Here is an 18,688-nt window from a genome sequence, read left to right on the forward strand (position 1 = left end):
TAATATAAGTTCGTGCAAGTGAAATTGGGTAGGTGGTGAGACATATTCAACATTTTTTATTTTTTAATAATTACTTTCCATTCCTGGCACATTGCCATAGTATGAGATTTCTTTGAATGATGTTGGTGAAGAAAATATTTGGTTTGCTAGTATTAAAGTAACACTATGTGCCAGGAGTGCCATTTTGGCCCCGCGACTGTGGGTACTCAGGGCTGTGGGTGCCACACAGGGTGCCAGGCCCCTACATGGGGACTTTTGTGGGTGCTCAGGCACTCAGGGCCCCAGGGAGTTGGCACCTATAGTAGCTGCAAAAAGATTTATTTTATGTCTCAAATCTGTGTATTTTATTCCTTGTACCAACTGATTTTGATAGATTTTATTTGCCATAGGCAGCATACAGGAGGCAAAAAAAACAAGGGTGACAAGGCGCAAATGTTGAATTTGGGTGTGTCCCAGGCATTTAGTTGAATATAGGCTAAGTTACCTTTATGTAACTGCTTTTAAAGCCACAATGAATATTCTCTGAAAATGAATTTTTTTGGGGGGGCAGGAAGGTAAAGTATGTTTGAAATCCCAACTTAACCTGTCAAATGCCTTGCAGTGAACATCCAGTGTATGTTTAATCCACTTTTTTTTTGGGGGGGGGGGAGGTTCTCACCTTAAATCTGTCAGATCAGCAACATCAAGAATATCTTTAAACCAGATTTGGCACAAATCTTTTCCTTGATTTCCCTCTTGTATCCATTTTTGTTTCATTGATCCAATCTAAATCACCACCCAAAATTGCAGTTCCTTTTGCAAATTGTGTAAAATATTTATTTGACCATTATTAGGGCTAAACATTGAGCCTAGAGTAATTTCACGATTTTCATTAATCCTTGAAAAATACATCTACCTATAGGGTCAAGTAGTGCATCTTGAACCATGAAACCTAGGCTTAATGACAGTCCAGATTGCTACCTCCTTTTCTGTGGATTTGCCTGGAACCATATGCCATTCACCCTATGCACAAGAAATAAGCTGTTTTACATATTTTAGATATTACCATTATTTTGTAGTTCCTTTCTGATGTTTCATTTTTTAATACTGACCGTACTCTTTCTCCTCTTCACCTTGGTTACCTAGACCATTCGCTTTACACATGCAGACTTTTAGCCCCCATAATACAGAATACTTACAATTAAGCCAAAGGTTCGGTATCATCAGATAAGGGATGCCGGTGGCGCTGTGGTCTAAACCACACTGAGCATCTTGGGCTTGCCGATCGGAAGGTTGGCGGTTTGAATCTGTGCGATGTGGTTTAGTCCTGCTGGAAGCTGTCAGTGAACAAACACCGGCTCCGTTGGCCTGAAAGCGAGATGAGTGCTGCACCCCATAGTCAAATTTGACTGGACTTAACCATCCAGGGGTCCTTTACCTTTTACCTTTAAAACAAAAAAATTTCCTTCCAGTAGCACCTTAAAGACCAACTAAGTTAGTTCTTGGTATGAGCTTTCGTGTGCATGCACACTTCTTCAGATACCTGATGGACTTCCATTTCATGCGGCTCAATGTGGTGCCTTCCATAGTTCCAGTTGCAGATGGGTAGCCGTGTTGGTCTGCCATAGTCAAAACAAAAAAAATTCCTTCCAGTAGCACCTTAAAGACCAACTAAGTTAGTTCTTGGTATGAGCTTTCGTGTGCATGCACACTTCTTCAGATACGATGGACTTCCATTTCATGCGGCTCAATGTGGTGCCTTCCATAGTTCCAGTTGCAGGTGGGTAGCCGTGTTGGTCTGCCATAGTCAAAACAAAAAAAATTCCTTCCAGTAGCACCTTAAAGACCAACTAAGTTAGTTCTTGGTATGAGCTTTCGTGTGCATGCACACCTCTTCAGATACCATGCACACGAAAGCTCATACCAAGAACTAACTTAGTTGGTCTTTAAGGTGCTACTGGAAGGAATTTTTTTTGTTTTGACTATGGCAGACCAACACGGCTACCCATCTGCAACTTTTACCTTTAACTTTACAGTCTATCATCAGATACTGAGAAACACCCTTATTTGCTAAAACTGGTTGGGTTGTAGCCCTCAAGAGTGGTTTCTGGTATGAGCTGCTGGGAGAAATCAGGAATTGTTTGACACTAAATTCCAGAGACATTTCAAATATGGAAATGATAGCACCTAACAAAAATGCACATGGAATATGCACCCCCTCCCCCCTAATTTTACTCTCCTACTTCTACACTCAGTATAAATCCAGAGTCTGTCCATTCCCTCAAGAGAGGTAATGATGGATAGGGAGTTTAGGTACAGCACATTTCTACCACCTTCCCCCTAATACTGCAACTGCTATCCTATATTATAGCTCATCAGAAAAACAACCTTAAGTTTCCTTCTAGTATTTGACTAATTCTATCACATCAGTTATTCCTCACCCAATGGCTCCCTATCTTCCTTTGAAGAATGGGCTGATTTTTGTGCCATTAGAGAACATTCCTCTTGGCTTTCCAGGCCACTTGTGGGTGAATCGGAGCCCCAGGGAGTAAAGTAAGGTGTAATATGCTTTTCCTTACCCCCTACAAGGCTGTGAATCATTGCCTGTCCAGATGTTTATGGGAAGATCCTTTCGTCTGTCTAATTTGAGTTGTTGGCTATATTTTAAGCAGACAGTCTAAACTGCCATCTTGGACAATGATGTATTTGCCCTTCCGTAACAGCTTCTGGATGAAACTTTTATGATATGTGTAGAGAACATGCTTTGGAAGAATTTAGGAAAACACAAATAACTTGGAAGACCTCCAGCAAGAATCCACTGTTATATGAAAAACGCAAGCTGAAAATATTAGCCAATTAAAATAACATACTTTGCATTTGGAGAATTCAAATATAGCATGCTCTATCTACTATTTATTCAACTGTAGCAGTTCGTTTCTGATGAAACTCTTAATTAAAAATTATTGCGGAGTCACTTTATTGTTCTCAGAGCGGGGAATTTTTAATAGGTTAAATGTAATGAGTGCCATTTTAAAAAATTAATGTGCAGTGGGGAATAATGTTTTTGGGCATGTGTGGTTGTATTTAGACGCTAGAAAACTCAAAAACATAACTCGCAGCACGTGGAGGGGCTGAGGAATATGGTACCCTCCGGAGAGAGAGAGAAATACGTTGCATCTTCACCTTGGAGCAGCAGCACAGTGATTCCCTATTGAACACAGCAGAACGTCTTGCTGGCATTCTTCCAAAGATGTAGCAACATACAGAATTCTGCATTTCTGCTTTACCTCGAAGCCCTTTTGCTATACGATGCAATTTATTTCATTAGCAATTGAAGGATGAGTATTTTATCAACACTCTTCCTTAAAACATATTATCACAATTAGGAGCTGGAACTATAGATTGTGGTTTTTAAGTACTTTCCCTGGTGCAGAGCTGAGATTCAAACACATTTCTGAATATCACAACCTTGTACAAATTATGACCCACCAAGCCATTTGCAGTCCATAGACTGTGAGCAGTTGCTATTGGCAGTGCAAAACTAGGAGATTTGCCTGCCACTTGAGATGCCACGAGGGACTGTAGCAAACGTCATAAATTTTGTGGATTCTCACACTTGCTGCTAATTTAAAAAATGTAAGAGGGTCAGTGGGAAATGTCAGAAATCATTGTGTAATGTGCCTGCTTTGGAAATTTCCTTTTTCCTGTAAATGATGGGAAATGAGGTTGACATCTACTTAAGGCATTCCGCTGCCATTTAGATTTTATTATTAGGTAACAGAATTTTTTAAGAGTTCCTTTCAGGTCTCTTAAAAATGTAATGATTCACCACATTTTTAATGCTTACTAAAAGGTGTGCGTGGGACGCGGGTGGCGCTGTGGGTAAAAGCCTCAGCGCCTAGGGCTTGCCGATCGAAAGGTCGGCGGTTCGAATCCCCGCGGCGGAGTGCGCTCCCGTCGCTCGGTCCCAGCGCCTGCCAACCTAGCAGTTCAAAAGCACCTCCGGGTGCAAGTAGATAAATAGGGACCGCTTACTAGCGGGAAGGTAAACGGCGTTTCCGTGTGTGGCTCTGGCTCGCCAGATGCAGCAATGTCACGCTGGCCACATGACCCGGAAGTGTCTCCGGACAGCGCTGGCCCCCGGCCTCTTGAGTGAGATGGGCGCACAACCCCAGAGTCTGTCAAGACTGGCCCGTACGGGCAGGGGTACCTTTACCTTTAAAAGGTGTGTGTATTTGTGTGTATGTGATACGGTATTTAAGCCATCATCTCTTTCCTTTTGCAGACATGCTCCGCTTGACAGCAGCCAACACCCAAAGCAACTAGGCAAGCCTCCAGGTGCTGGGGCCCCTACTCTTAGCAAAAGCAGGACAGTAGATACCTTGAAAACAGAGCAGCGCTTGCCTGGGAAGAGCCCGTCCTCTACAAGTTTGAGGCAGTCTAAATCAAGAACTGATTTTAAAGACGACCAGAAGCCAAGTATGATGCCCAGCTTCCTCTCGGATGCCAACCCATTTGGCGCAGTCACGTCAGTTGTAAACAAATTCAACCCCTTTGATTTGATTTCGGACTCAGACCCAGCTCAGGAAGAGGCCTCAAAGAAACCGAAGCAGGATAAGCCTGAGCCGCAAAAGGGACCCACCAAGCAACCAGCACAACAACAATCTCCGAAGGCAACAGCTCCACAACAGGGGGCTGACAAACCAGCCCCGCAGAAAACAGGACCTTCCAAACCGGCGCCGCAGCAGCAGCAGCAGCCACAGCCACCTGGGGTGCCTAAACAGGCTCAGAAACCAGGGCCTGGCCAAGCAAAAGGCCCACAGGCAGAAGCAGCAAAACAGCAGCCAGGGCCACCAAAAGCTCAGTCGCAGCAGCCAGAGCCTACAAAGCCTGTTCAGCAGCAGAGCTCTGTAAAACCCTCACCGGGAGCAGCGAAAGCACCCTCACAGCCCCCTGATGGTGCTAAAACATCTTCCCAGGCGCCTTCTCCTGCCAAGCCAGCTACCCAGCAAGGGACACCACCCGGCAAGCAGCCGTCTCAGCAGCCAGGAGGGCCAGCAAAGGCTGCCCCCCAGGCAGCAGGCCCCACAAAGGAAGCTTCGAAGGCACCAGTTCAGCCAACTGGGCCTGCAAAGCCACCACAGCAGCAGGCAGGACCTACAAAACCTACCGGCCAACAGCCGGGACCTGAGAAACCGTCCCAACAGCAACAAGCTGCTTCATCTCAGCCTGGTGGACCAGCTCCAAAGAAAACCTTTTGCCCGCTTTGCACTACCACTGAATTGCTTCTGCACACTCCTGAGAAGGCCAATTACAATACATGTACTCAGTGTCAAACTGTAGTTTGCAGTCTGTGTGGGTTCAATCCTAATCCACATATAACAGAGGTAAGTGAATATTTAGACCATTAGCTAGTGCCATAAAATTGAAAAGAATATTTAATTTCATTGAGTGTACTTGTGCATGACCTTTATGTGTTTTGGCATCTAGATCATTGAGTTTCTGGGATCTCTTGGGGGTTTTTAGCAGGGGTTCCTCATTAAGGACACTGGCAATGACAAATAAACTGCCTAAAAAGGGCACATCTGCTGTTGCTAGTCTTCCCCTGCAATACAGTGGACAACGCTGGATGTACTGTTGGGTTGCACAGAGTGATAGTTTGGCTTGACACACTGGGCTAGTACTCATGGGAACTGAGAGCGCTTTCTTGAACATGCCTCAGAATTCTCCATGGGATTGTTGTGCAACAGATGCTCGAGTTCCTCTGCAGACAAATCAGTGTGAGGTTAGAAAGTTTGAAAATTATGCATCTAGACAGTGTGGGTCATGAAGCAGAAAGTATTGTAAGTTTTTACTTTTTGATACTACTACAACTAATAATAATAAAATAATTTGTATGCCACCCTTCATCTGTAGATCTCAGGGTGGTTCACAGCATAAAAATTCTAGATAAAAAACTCACAATACATAAGAAGAACAAAACAAACCAATACCCCCCACCCCCACTAGATAGAAGTGCACTGCAATTAGATAAATAGGTGATATAGATATAGATACAGATATAGATCTAGATATAGATATATACACACACACATACATATATACACATTTGTGTGTGCGTGTTGTTTTTTGGTAATTTGGTCAAATAACAGAAAGGAGAATTCCCTGGATGCCTAGATCCAGGTTTTGGGACAAGTACTCTTTGGTGAGAAGGAACCCCAGCAGAGATTTAAATTCACAAAACATGCTGCAAAAAAAGTGTGGGAATACAGGCTGTTAGACCTTTAAAATATCCTTTTCTAAGCTGCTTCCAAAGTTCCTTACTTCCCTTGCCATAGAAAGAGACAACACGTTCAGTAAGTTAAAAAAAGTTTACTTACAAACCCTTCAAAGGTCAGATCCATGTACCGTATTTTTCGCCCTATAGGACGCACCGGCCCATAGGACGCACCTAGATTTTTTTGGGGGGGGATCCCCAGAACGGGACCCAGAGCGATGCCGAAGCTGCGTGCAGCTTCAGCATCGCTCTGGGAGCTTGCGTGGCTGGGGGAGGGGGAAGCCCTCCCCCAGCCTCCAAACCAGGTGGGGAGACAGCGGGATGGCACGCTGCGCCTCCCCACTGTCCCCCAAGTTTGCGGGGCTGGCGACTGGGAGGAGCAGGCTTCTCCCCCCCGCCAGCCTTCTAACAAAGTCGGGGGACAGCGGGATGGCGGTGTTCCGCCTCCCCACTGTCCCCTGAGCTTGTGGGGCTGGCGGTGGGGCTCTCCTGAAGCCTGGAGAGCGAGAGGGGTCGGTGCGCACCGACCCCTCTCACTCTCCAGGCTTCAGCGAAAGCCTGCATTCGCCCCATAGGACGCACACACATTTCCCCTTCATTTTTGGAGGGGAAAAAGTGCGTCCTATAGGGCGAAAAATGCAGTACTTTTCTATACAGGAGTCTCAGCTTGGAGCATCCAGCTTACTATTAGGGTTTACATGGTGGAAGAATGAGAACCAAAAGTTTGGTAACCCTTCCTCCCAAGGTGAGGGGGTGTTTGTGTGACCTAGCTAAGCCTAGCAGGACAGCTTACTCTATGGTCTTAACCCTTTCTGGCATTAATTAGAGTTAAGCATGTTGGTTATATGAGGCTGGATAGATACATATCTATATATCTATACCTCTGCTTGCCTTGATGTAAAACTTTCGGTGTGACTACTGCAGGCTCTATGGTAAGATTTGTACTTGCTCTCTCTCTCTCTCTCCTCTGTGACAGCTATAAATCCCAAACTCCCCCAGTTTGTCAGATAATGATTAAAGGTTATCCTTGCATAGTATTGTGATGTGCTTTGAACTGCCAGCTATTGACTCCGTCTGCAGTGCATGCAGCTTGGGCCCAGGAGGCTGGCCAAGAAGGGTGCCAAGAAGCTCTGTGGCCAAGAAGCAGTTGCAACAGATCTCTGCCTGTAAACCCGGATGCACAATTCAATTTTATTTTTGTAGCTTCCGCTGGGAGATAGCGTGACACTTCTTACCAAATCAGCTGAGGAATATATAATACTTTTGTCTAGAACAGTAACAACAAAATCCTGCCATTATAGAGCTTCACTTCTTTATCTTTCATGTTACTTACTTGTCTCAGTGATCATTCAGAGGGTCCCAGGTTCAGTCCCCAATGGCACTTCCAGACAGGGTTGGGAGAGACTCCTGCCTGAAACTCTGGAGAGCTGCTGCCAGCCCGTGTAGACATTAGTGAGCTAGATGGACCAGTGGCCTGACTTAGTACAAAACAGCTTCCCGTGCTCCTATTTAAGTTTCTAGCCTGCCCATCAATTCATTCTCCCAGAACAGCTGACAACGTAGAACATTAATATTATTAAAACAAAGCAATAGAATTCACAAGAAGCATCAAAACATCAGTTATACAGTTATTACTGTACATCAGTGCAGCAGACAGACAACCAGTCATTGTACAATTGGCCCCATCTGTTCCACAGCCTTTGAAAGCCTAGGTGAAAAGCTGTGTCTTTATCTGACACTGAAAAGTAAGATAAAAAGGGAAGTACCGTATTTTTTGCTCTATAAGATTCACTTTTTCCCTCCTAAAAAGTAAGGGGAAATGTGTGTGCGTCTTATGGAGCGAATGCAGGCTGCGCAGCTATCCCAGAAGCCAGAACAGCAAGAGGGATCGCTGCTTTCGCTGCACAGCAATCCCTCTTGTTGTTCTGGCTTCTGAGATTCGGAATATTTTTTTTCTTGTTTTCCTCCTCCAAAAACTAGGTGCGTCTTATGGTCTGGTGCGTCTTATAGAGCGAAAAATACGGTAATTTTCCCAAGTGAGGTGCCACCGTGGAAAAGGCCATATCTTGTGTTACTGCACAATGAACATCACTTAACTATGGGATAATGTTGGGAGTTACCAGAACATGAATTACTGTGGCTAAGCTAGCTCTGTCCAGGAAGGACTAAAATAGACACTCCTGGCCACTGAGACCACCTGGGCCTCAAGTGTCACACACTTATAATATATTATATTGATAAAGTTAATATATAACTGGAGTTCCACTCCTTCTTCCCATCACTCTGCTGATCAGTAGGAGGGTATGTTGTGGGGCCTCGTAAGATTAGGCAATGAGCCAGGAGCAGCTTGGAGGGTGCAGATCAAAAACTTCTAAACTAGAGTTGGAAAATAAGTGCATGTTTCTTGGAGACTACGCACACTGACCAGAGAATGAATGCATTGCCTAGAGAATGTACAGAATGCAGTAAAAATATGCACATTCCACAAGGCCAGTTGGGAATTATGCACATTGACTGGGAAATGTGCACCATTCCTTCTTCATGGACAGATTGTATTCACATTCTCGATGAGGCCCATTGAATGTGCACCATGGCCAACAGTTAGGCCCACAATTTACAATCCTAACATACATATATAAAAAACACCAGCATTCCAGAATGTAGGAGAGTAAGCCACTGTAAATGAGGCCTACAGTATTGCTGTGATTGCATCTATAGTCTTCTGAGCTGTGGAGCAGGGGGCAGGTAGGAGCGCAGACGTAACTATGGCATGGCCAAGCAAACCATTTCTTAAATTCAAGAACATAAAATTCTAACAGTGGTGGTCATCATAGCTGTATTGCATGATCTTTCTAGATCGAACTTGATGACAAAAGGCGGTTTATTCTGCATCTGGCATCTTGAATGACAATTATTTAGCTTCCTCTTTAATCACAAATCTAAAATAGATTGCTACATTACACAGGGTTGCTTTGCACAAGACATGCTGCTCTACACTTAGACAAGATTGCTGTGCAATCTTAGACATTTGTTCATGCTGATAAATGTAGCATGCGAACAAGCCTTTGACAGTGGCTGCAGCTGCCAGCAATTTCTGTGATCATGGTAGCCTTTTCTCCACACACTCTGATTGAAAGAATTTTTGCCGGCTGCATCCACAAATGACTGGTTCATGTGTTGCTTTGTCCACTTCAATGCATAGCCAAGAATTACGTTTGGAGAATAAAATGTCTTGCATCAATTGGCTCATAACAGTAACATTGCCCACTGTTGTACATCGAGTGTATGTTTGAATTGCAAACAGTGAAGAAGCCCTCCTGGTACAATCAAGTCTGGCAGTTGTGAGGCAATTGCTGGAAAAACGTGCACCCAAACTTGCATTTAAATCATGTGCATTTCTCTCTAAACTGTACATCTCTTTCCCTAACACACATATTTTTGTATACATTCCTGAGCCAAAAACTTCATCACCAAATCTGGAGAAGTGTGCAGTCCAAAAGAAAACTGGGTTCCTATTTGTGCATTAGTCCAAATTAGAAGTGTGGGCAGAATCACATTCACCCTCATCCCTGTTGTTCTGTAACGCAGCCAAACGCTGCCAGAACAGAGAGAAAGGTCAGTAGAGGAAATAGGAAGCCATCAGATAAAATTGATTTTTAAATCACCAAGAAAATAAATAAACAAGTAAAATTTGGTGGTTGTGGGATGTGTGTGTGATTTCCCCCTGAACTGTTGTCACCAGGCACCTGATTTCAGTGTTGCCTGTTTTGCAGCTGTGGTGGCACTGCTTCTGGGGCTGCTTTCTTTACTGCAATGTCCCATTGTCAGTTCACTACATCCTCATGTGGCACCATGGCAAAGGAACTGCTTTGAAGGTTGTTGTTCTTACAATCCATCGGTACATAGTTTTTATGAAATAAAATAGAGAAACATTTTTGATACCTACCACCTAGCTTTGTTCCCACCCCCACCCCCAAATTCAAGCAACTTCGCTAACTGAGAAAGTCTTGTAATTACTGGAGAGATCACTGTCTTAGTTTATAGGGAATGTAGATTTCATTGGGTGGCAGATTACCATATTTTTCGCTCTATAAGACGCACCAGACCACAAGACGCACCTGGTTTTTGGAGGAGGAAAACAAGAAAAAAAATATTCTGAATCTCAGAAGCCAGAACAGTAAGAGGGATCGCTACGCAGTGAAAGCAGCAATCTCTCTTGCTGTTCTGGCTTCTGGGATAGCTGCGCAGCCTGCATTTGCTCCATAAGACGCACACACATTTCCCCTTACTTTTTAGGAGGGAAAAAGTGAGTCTTATAGAGCAAAAAATACAGTATATAGGTGTTACACAGAATAGAGCAGGACCTAGAACCTGATGCCTTTGCTGACCTGCAAATTCCTTGTAGATATTACTAAGTGCACAATGCTAAATGTAGTACGTGATCTAAAAAGACATATTAACGTCTAATGTTTTGTATATAATGTATTTGTATATAGATGTAAAGGTAAAGGTACCCCTGCCCGTACGGGCTAGTCTTGCCAGACTCTGGGGTTGTGCGCCCATCTCACTCTAGAGGCCGGGGGCCAGCGCTGTCCGGAGACACTTCCGGGTCACGTGGCCAGCGTGACATCGCTGCTCTGGCGAGCCAGAGCCGCACACGGAAACGCCGTTTACCTTCCCGCTAGAAAGCGGTCCCTATTTATCTACTTGCACCCGGGGGTGCTTTCGAACTGCTAGGTTGGCAGGCGCTGGGACCGAGCAACAGGAGCGCACCCCGCCGCGGGGATTCGAACCGCCGACCTTTCGATCGGCAAGCCCTAGGCGCTGAGGCTTTTACCCACAGCGCCACCAAATGCCTAAAAGCTTATTTAAACAATCAAACAAACATCAGAAGACACAGGGCAGGAATCAGCTAATGAACCCTGTCATCAGAAGCTCTTGAGCAAGGACAACCACTTGTGCAATGGGGCTTTCCTTTCCCCTTCCCCATCCTGTATGCCCTTTTACCCCCTGAAATTGGCACTGGGAAGGGAGGGATTGGAAGAATCCTCAGAACAGGAGAGGAGGGACCGTTCCATCTGTCAAGCTGAATTGCTTGCAAAGATGGTGTGTTTGTCATAGCACAAAACTGAATTTGTTGTTGTTTAGTCATTTAGTCGTGTCTGACTCTTCATGACCCCATGGACCATAGCACGCCAGGCACTCCTGTCTTCCACTGCCTTCCACAGTTTGGTCAAACTCATGCTGGTAGCTTCGAGAACACTGTCCAACCATCTTGTCCTCTGTCGTCCCCTTCTCCTTGTGCCCTCCATCTTTTCCAACATCAGGGTCTTTTCCAGGGAATCTTCTCTTCTCATGAGGTGGCCAAAGTATTGGAGCCTCAGCTTCATGATCTGTCCTTCCAGTGAGTACTCAGGGCTGATTTCCTTAAGAATGGATAGGTTCGTTCTTCTTGCAGTCCATGGGACTCTCAAGAGTCTCCTCCAGCACCAGAATTCAAAAGCATCAATCCTTCGGCAGTCAGTCTTCTTTATGGTCCAGCTCTCACTTCCATACATCACTACTGGGAAAACCATATTTAAATTCATTAAATTTCTATATTTATTAAATTTCTTCATCCAAGGATCACAGAGCAGCTTGCAATAACAAAACAACATAGTAAGAAACAAAAACAATACCCCCCTCACGGTTTAAAAGGCCATAGATTGTTTAATTAGACAAAGACCTGGGAAAAGAGGAATGTTTTTGCTTGGTGCCTAAAGATATATAACGAAGATGCCAGGAGAAACTCCCTGGGGAAAGCATATTTTTTTTTTATTCCAATCCTTGTTTTTACCCATGATTTGTTCTTTACCTAGGAAAGCAATCGTTAACTCATGTTTCATACTGGGTTATGCACTCAGTGCTAAGAGATTAGAAGTGTAGGCATTGCTTTTAAGATGTTTGGACTAAGTACAGCATTTTAAATTAGGCTGTTGTTGAAAACAAAACGTTACTATAGTTGACATGCAAAAATAACAACTTAAATCAGGAGCTTGTTCTTTAAATATCTGGTTGTTGTTATTTTTAAAAAAATACCCACCTTTCTATTAATTGTCCATTTATCTTAGAGTTGCCTTACGTCCAGAATTTCCCAGATATATCCAGAATACTGCAGCTGCAAGCTGTGTTTGGGTGGAAATTGGTGAAATGTCTGGGGAAATCTGGACGTATGACAGCCCATGTCGGCAGTGTCATTTTTTGCTGATTTTCTCAGAGATAGTTCAAAAACATCCAATTTCTGTCTGGATTTTCACTCTTTGAAATATGGCAACCCTAAATTATCTACCATATTGTTTACAACTAGGAATGAGGAACAGTTTGTTCCATCTGCTTTTTAAAGGGAACTGACCCAATCTGAAACACTTAAAACTATCTTGCAACTCCCAGTTGACTGCATACCTCTCCAGATTTTGCAGTGCAGTTTCAGTGTGCAAAAGTGGTATTTCCTATCAACGTTTTGTTCAAGATGCATATTTTATGATGAATGCATTGAAATGAGTATATTTTATGCAAAAAGAAAAAATGAACACAAAATGTGAACGATTTAAATGTGGTCTTTTGTGCTTCCTTTAATAAAACTCCACACAAAATGGATGGAAAGAACCTGTGCTTGCATGAACGAGCCTGAAATGGCACAGAATTCGGAAGCCTGGTCCATCTCTGGTTGCAACAAATATATAAACGTTATGGGCTGAGGAACTGCAGTTGCATATATCGAAATGGCACTTTAATTTCTAGTTCATGTTAATTAGAAAGCATCTAGAGGATGAAAATGAAACAGCAACTATATAAACCATTGTGCAAAATACTATTTCAATCTGCGAGGAATATGTCATCTGTCAGGCTATTCCATTTTGGACACCATCTTCCTGTCTCCAGGCAGATATACTATTTCACAGGGGAATGCATCACATTAAAACTAGAACTAAAACTGCAATTTTGAGATTGCTTGATTACATACATATGGAAGAGGCCATCTGAATTTCATATCCATCCATGCATAAATATAGCTACTGCATATATGTGCTGTTAAGTAGATGAATTGGTTTCACAGAGAGATATCCATTTCTTGATCATGCAAGGTAACCTCACACAGACATGCAGTACCTATTTTCTTGCCCCCAGATTTGAACTTGAAAAGCATGATTGGAGTATTGGAAAGGAAATCAGTTACCCACTAGGGGAGAGTGGTTATGTAAGCTTTCAGAATACTTAGAATTAGCCAAATTGACAGACATAATAAGACAAAACCCAAAAGGTGAAGTAAAAAAAGAATGGGTGTGCCTGAATGAATACCTCAAAAGTCAAGGTTCGAGGACAGAAATCTGGTTGAGTCTGGAATAACCTTGTGAAGTGAAAGGATAAGAAAGAGGGATTTATATCTAAATGTTAAGATAGAGATGATAAGGAAAACAGGAAGACACAATGAAAGATAAAGGAGGTTCTGTTGGATTCGTTGAAGTCAATGTTTGTTGTTTTTATAGTGTTTATATTATTAACTTGTAAGATATATTATTAACTTGTAAGATATGGATTTGTTTTTTGTTTTTGTTTTTTGTTGTTACTTTTTTAGTTTATTGAATGTTGGTTTTGTGTGTTGTGTATTGTTATTTTTTGATATTTTTCATGGTGTTGTTGTGTGGAAAATACTAATAACATTTATTTAATAAAATAAAATTTTAACAAAGAAAATCATGATTGGGGAGAAGCAGGGATAAGTGACTCCCTATAATGGAATGTTTATGATGAATCTAGCTGTAGTTCCCAGGTAGGATTCCAGAAGACAATCTGGCAGACTTATCCATCTTTGTTATTGTCCTAGAGTAACAGGACATAGGCCCCTTTGGGATGAATAAATCATTTATCTTTTTATTTATAGGAATGTTTATAGATAGCTTCTTCCTAAAACATGCCGTTGGTGAGCAAAATATATAACAAGTACATTAAAACAATGCCCAAAATGTGTCAAATGTTTTCATTGTAGCAGTGTGGGTCACAGGCAAAACAATAATTCATTTGACAAGAGGGGCTACTGTGGCTTATCAGTTGAAGTGTGCTGAGTCTGTTCTTTAGGAAAAAGCAGAGGGGAATTAGATACTTCCACCAATCAGGTTGCCTTCTGATTACAGGATATTGTAGAAGGTGCTTTGTTAGCCCCTCTCAGTATATTTTCATAATACATATATTATGGTGGCTCTAGCATGCACCGGGTAAACTGTTGCATTATCATCATTTAAGTCCGTTTGTATCCTGAAGTATGAAACCAAACTGGTCAAAAGTCTTCCTCTGGAAGCTTTTGCAAGTTGGGTGAAGTATATGAACTCCACCAAACCACTTGTTGTGTATGGTTTGAAATAATCCTACATATGTGAGCGAAAGAAGATAGCGATCCCTGTTATAGGCAGACCTGTGGCCAGAGATTTATTGAAAGAAACTTAAGAGTTCTTGCAGAAAAACCAGTGGAAGTATCTTTATAGGGAGCCTCTCTGCCCATTATGTCTCTCTTGCCTATAACAAAAATATTAAAATATAAAACCCAGGCAAGAGAAAGAAACAGAGAAATGAACACACCACTAGCTTTTGTCTGCCACTCTTCATCACAACAGCTATCCTCTTGCTAATTTCTGTTGCCTGCTTTCCAGTTCGTAAAACGAGAAATGACACAGCTCAGTCCTAACAGAGAGGACATAATCTCAGCTACAAGCTGACTCTCTAATCCTAGATTTATAGTCAATGGATAGGGTTATTAATTGGTGAAGCCTGCAGGTACAGGAAAACAGAGTACCAGCTAATTCATGCTATGGGTACATACCATTGTCTGACTCCTGTTCCTGCAAAGGAGATATATACCAGGCTTTCAGCTGTGTATATGGTACAGATGTGGGTCTGATGCCACATCATAATGCTCATTTAGGCCCCTTTGAACCAGCTAGCTGCATCTTCCATCTTGATGTGGTTGTACATCCCAGCTCAGAGCTAACGGTTGCCAAGAGATGAATACAAGCCACTTTCATTGGACTGTATTTTTAAAAGCAAAGACAGGCTAATTTTCATGTAAAACCCCACCTGGATTCCCCCATTTATTTATTGCTCTCTTTGTGCACCAAAATGCTTCCGAAATGTTGTGCTTTGGCTAGCTTTCCATGCCATCCTTCATCCCACTTGACCTTCTTCATCTGATGCGAAGCATTCCCTTGAATTTGTCCCCTCAGAGATTTGTTTCTAACTGAACATATATTGCATAGGGCCTGTAGAGGACTCCTTGGCATATTGTCAGGAAGCCAGCCTAGGACCTATGCCTTCACAAGGCCAGCTCACATTGTCATGTATTCAATGGAGGGCCTTCTGGCGGTTCTCCCACTGCGAGAAGCAAACGATTACAACTACCCTGTGATGTTCGGATGTATACTTTTAATACATAGTAATAATGCATTAAATCCACACCGCTAGAGCTATCAGCTGCAGTCATTCATGCTCACCAGTGTGACTGTTGCTTAGCAACAGCAACTTACTACTACAGTGAGATCATGTGATCTGGAATTTAATCACTGGCAGGAAGTGTAGTAGATTCCATTTTAGGTCAGACAGGTTAATCTCTCAAATCCCAGTATTAATCCTCTCGCTGGCTGAAGCACATATGACATATATTTTTAACCCTTATGTTCATTGTATTGTTTTGCAATTCCCTCCCCGCTGTATTGTCTTTGGAAATGTGTGCCTGGGAGAAGTGCAGGACTTAGGACTGGCCTACCCATGAGGCAAGATGAGGCAACTGCTTCAGGCGACAGGATCCACAGGGGCAGCACATCTGGCCTCCAAGGAATGCATCAGCAGCTTCTGCTTCCGTTGCTGCGAGGGTAGTAGCAGCTTCAGCATACTCCTTGGAGGCTGGCTCTGTCCCCTTCTTCTGCCTCTCCGGCTGCCTCTTGGCAAATAGGAGGTTCTGCTGGTACCCTTCCACCCTTGGTCCTGATGTAGAATCATAGAATCATAGAGTTGGAAGAGACCACAAGGGCCATCGAGTCCAACCCCCTGCCAAGCAGGAAACACCATCAGAGCACTCCTGGCATATGGTTGTCAAGCCTCTGCTGAAAGACCTCCAAAGAAGGAGACTCCACCACACTCCTTGGCAGCAAATTCCACTGTCGGACAGCTCTTACTGTCAGGAAGTTCTTCCTAATGTTTAGGTGGAATCTTCTTTCTTGTAGTTTGGATCCATTGCTCTGTGTCCACTTCTCTGGAGCAGCAGAAAACAACCTTTCTCCCTCCTCTATATGACATCCTTTTATATATTTGAACATGGCTATCATATCACCCCTTAACCTCCTCTTCTCCAGGCTAAACATGACCAGCTCCCTTAGCCGTTCCTCATAAGGCATCATTTCCAGGCCTTAGATTTTCATTTACCCCTTCTTCCCTGGTGGGTGGTGGTGGGAGAGGCCATTTTGTGGTCTGCTTCAGGTGCCAAAATCTCTTGGGCTTGCACTGGCAGGACTTCTTTCTTTTTTTATGACTTGAGGGTACTCAATACATCTCATGTGTGCCATAGACATGGGAGATGAATGTTACTCTCAGATTACGGATGAAGATGAGGGTGGAAAAGGTTTTTCTCTCTGGGCAGTGCTTATCAAACACAAAAGCAAGAGCAAATTGGTTTTGCAGTATGTGTTAACTTAAAGCTACCACAGGTGTTTTTCATTTTGTATTAAGGATGTTAAGGTGCCACACCTTACTTGTGCGGTAGTTGTCTTCTTGAACGTTTCAGTATTCGGATACTACCACTGAAATATTTGGAAGGAATTTTGTGCCGAAAGCAGAAGTTTCAATGGGATTAATTAAGTCAGAATGAATGTCACACTGTATCTAAAATTTTGAAGAAGCAAAAGATTTATTTAATATGGTCTTTGAGTGTTTAGTTATAGGAGTTGCATTTTCTTTTCAGTCTGTCCCTTAAAATCAGAGATATCAGTTTTAGAGCTGGATTTAGAGCTTTACGTAGTTTTTCATTAGATGACAAATAACATGAGGGGAAATGTAAATCACACATCTGTGCAAAACACATAATGAGGAGTGGGTTATGTGTGCCCAACTTGTTTATTTTATTTATCTAAATCCTTATCTGCACTGTTTGGGACAAAGCCAAACAAATTATAAAATTGTCGTTATTGAGCAGGTGAGAAATTCATCAGCTGACATGAAGCAGTTATCGGCGGGGATGCAGTAATCATACTGCTAAAATATATATATATAAAATAAAAAAATTGACCAGTAGTACCTTAGAGACCAACTAAGTTTGTTCTTGGTATAAGCTTTCATGTGCAGGCACACTTCTTCAGATACACTGAAACGGAAGTCACCAGACCTTTATATATAGTGGAAGGGTGGGGTTTTTCTCAGGCAGGTAGTAGGAGATGGGTGATTGACTCAATGGCTATGGTAAACCTGTTGACAACTGTTAAGGACTGCAATTAGTCCTACAGGAAAAAGCAATGGATAGTATGTAATGAGACAGGGATTTAATATCTCTATTAAGACCAGGTCTCTCCATAGTTTTCAGTTTAGTGATAAGTTGTAATTCAGCAACTTCTCTTTCAAGTCTGTTTCTGAAATTCTTTTGTAATAAGACAGCTGCTTTGAAATCCTGTATTAAGTGTCCTAGAGATTTGAAGTGTTCTCCTACTGGTTTCTTTATCTTGTGATTCCTGATGTCAGATATACCGTAGATTCCGGTGTATAAGGCGACTTTTGAACCCCGGAAAATCTTCTCCAAAGTCGGGGGTCACCTTATACGCAGGGTATGGGTGGCGCGGAGCAGAGCCTGCCCCCTCTGCGGCGGTGGCAGTGGCGGCTCCGAAGCAGCAGCAGCGGGGGGCAAGCTCAGCTCCGTCCCGGGTGGCTTTCTCCCAGCGCGGAGCTGAGCGCACCCCTGTTGCTGCCCAGCGTATTGGGCAACTGGGCTTATAAGACATCTGCCAATTGCAGCTGCCAATTTGGGGGGTCGTCTAATACGCCCAGTCGCCTAATATGCCGGAATCTACGGTATGTCCATTTATCTTTTGCCATAGGGTTTGGCCTGTTTGTCCAATATAGAGAACTGAAGGGCACTGCTGGCATTTGATGGCATACACAATGTTAGAAGACGGGCAATTAAATGGGCCTGGGATGGTATGTTTGATGTTGTTGGGTCCAGTGATGGTGTTGTCTGGGTGTATGTGGCAGCAAAGTTGGCATCTGGGTTTATTGTAGGCTCTGGTACCAGTGTCCATGCTAACGTAATTTGTAAACTTTAAAAGGAGAATATGGATGTGATCAGCTGGGCTACTCTCCCCTTTAAAACATGTGAACAGGATGTTTGCACTATTCATGATGTGATTCTATCTGGCTATTTAA

At 43.0% G+C, this 18,688-nt stretch overlaps 1 protein-coding gene across 5 annotated transcripts in view; it reads left to right on the top strand.

Annotated features, from left to right (window-relative positions):
- PCLO (piccolo presynaptic cytomatrix protein) overlaps positions 1-18,688 on the top strand; it is a 217,583-nt gene that overhangs the window by 11,807 nt on the left and 187,088 nt on the right. For all 5 annotated transcript variants that reach the window (XR_013393324.1, XM_028728766.2, XM_028728763.2 and 2 more), the window contains exon 2: positions 4,265-5,366. Coding sequence is in view for 4 of the 5 variants with exons in the window: in XM_028728766.2 (XP_028584599.2) it covers positions 4,265-5,366 (1,102 nt within the window). In the remaining variant the exon portion in view is untranslated. The remainder of the gene's footprint in view (positions 1-4,264; positions 5,367-18,688) is intronic.

Source organism: Podarcis muralis, chromosome 6, assembly GCF_964188315.1.
Source record: "Podarcis muralis chromosome 6, rPodMur119.hap1.1, whole genome shotgun sequence".
NCBI classification, from domain to species: domain Eukaryota; kingdom Metazoa; phylum Chordata; class Lepidosauria; order Squamata; family Lacertidae; genus Podarcis; species Podarcis muralis.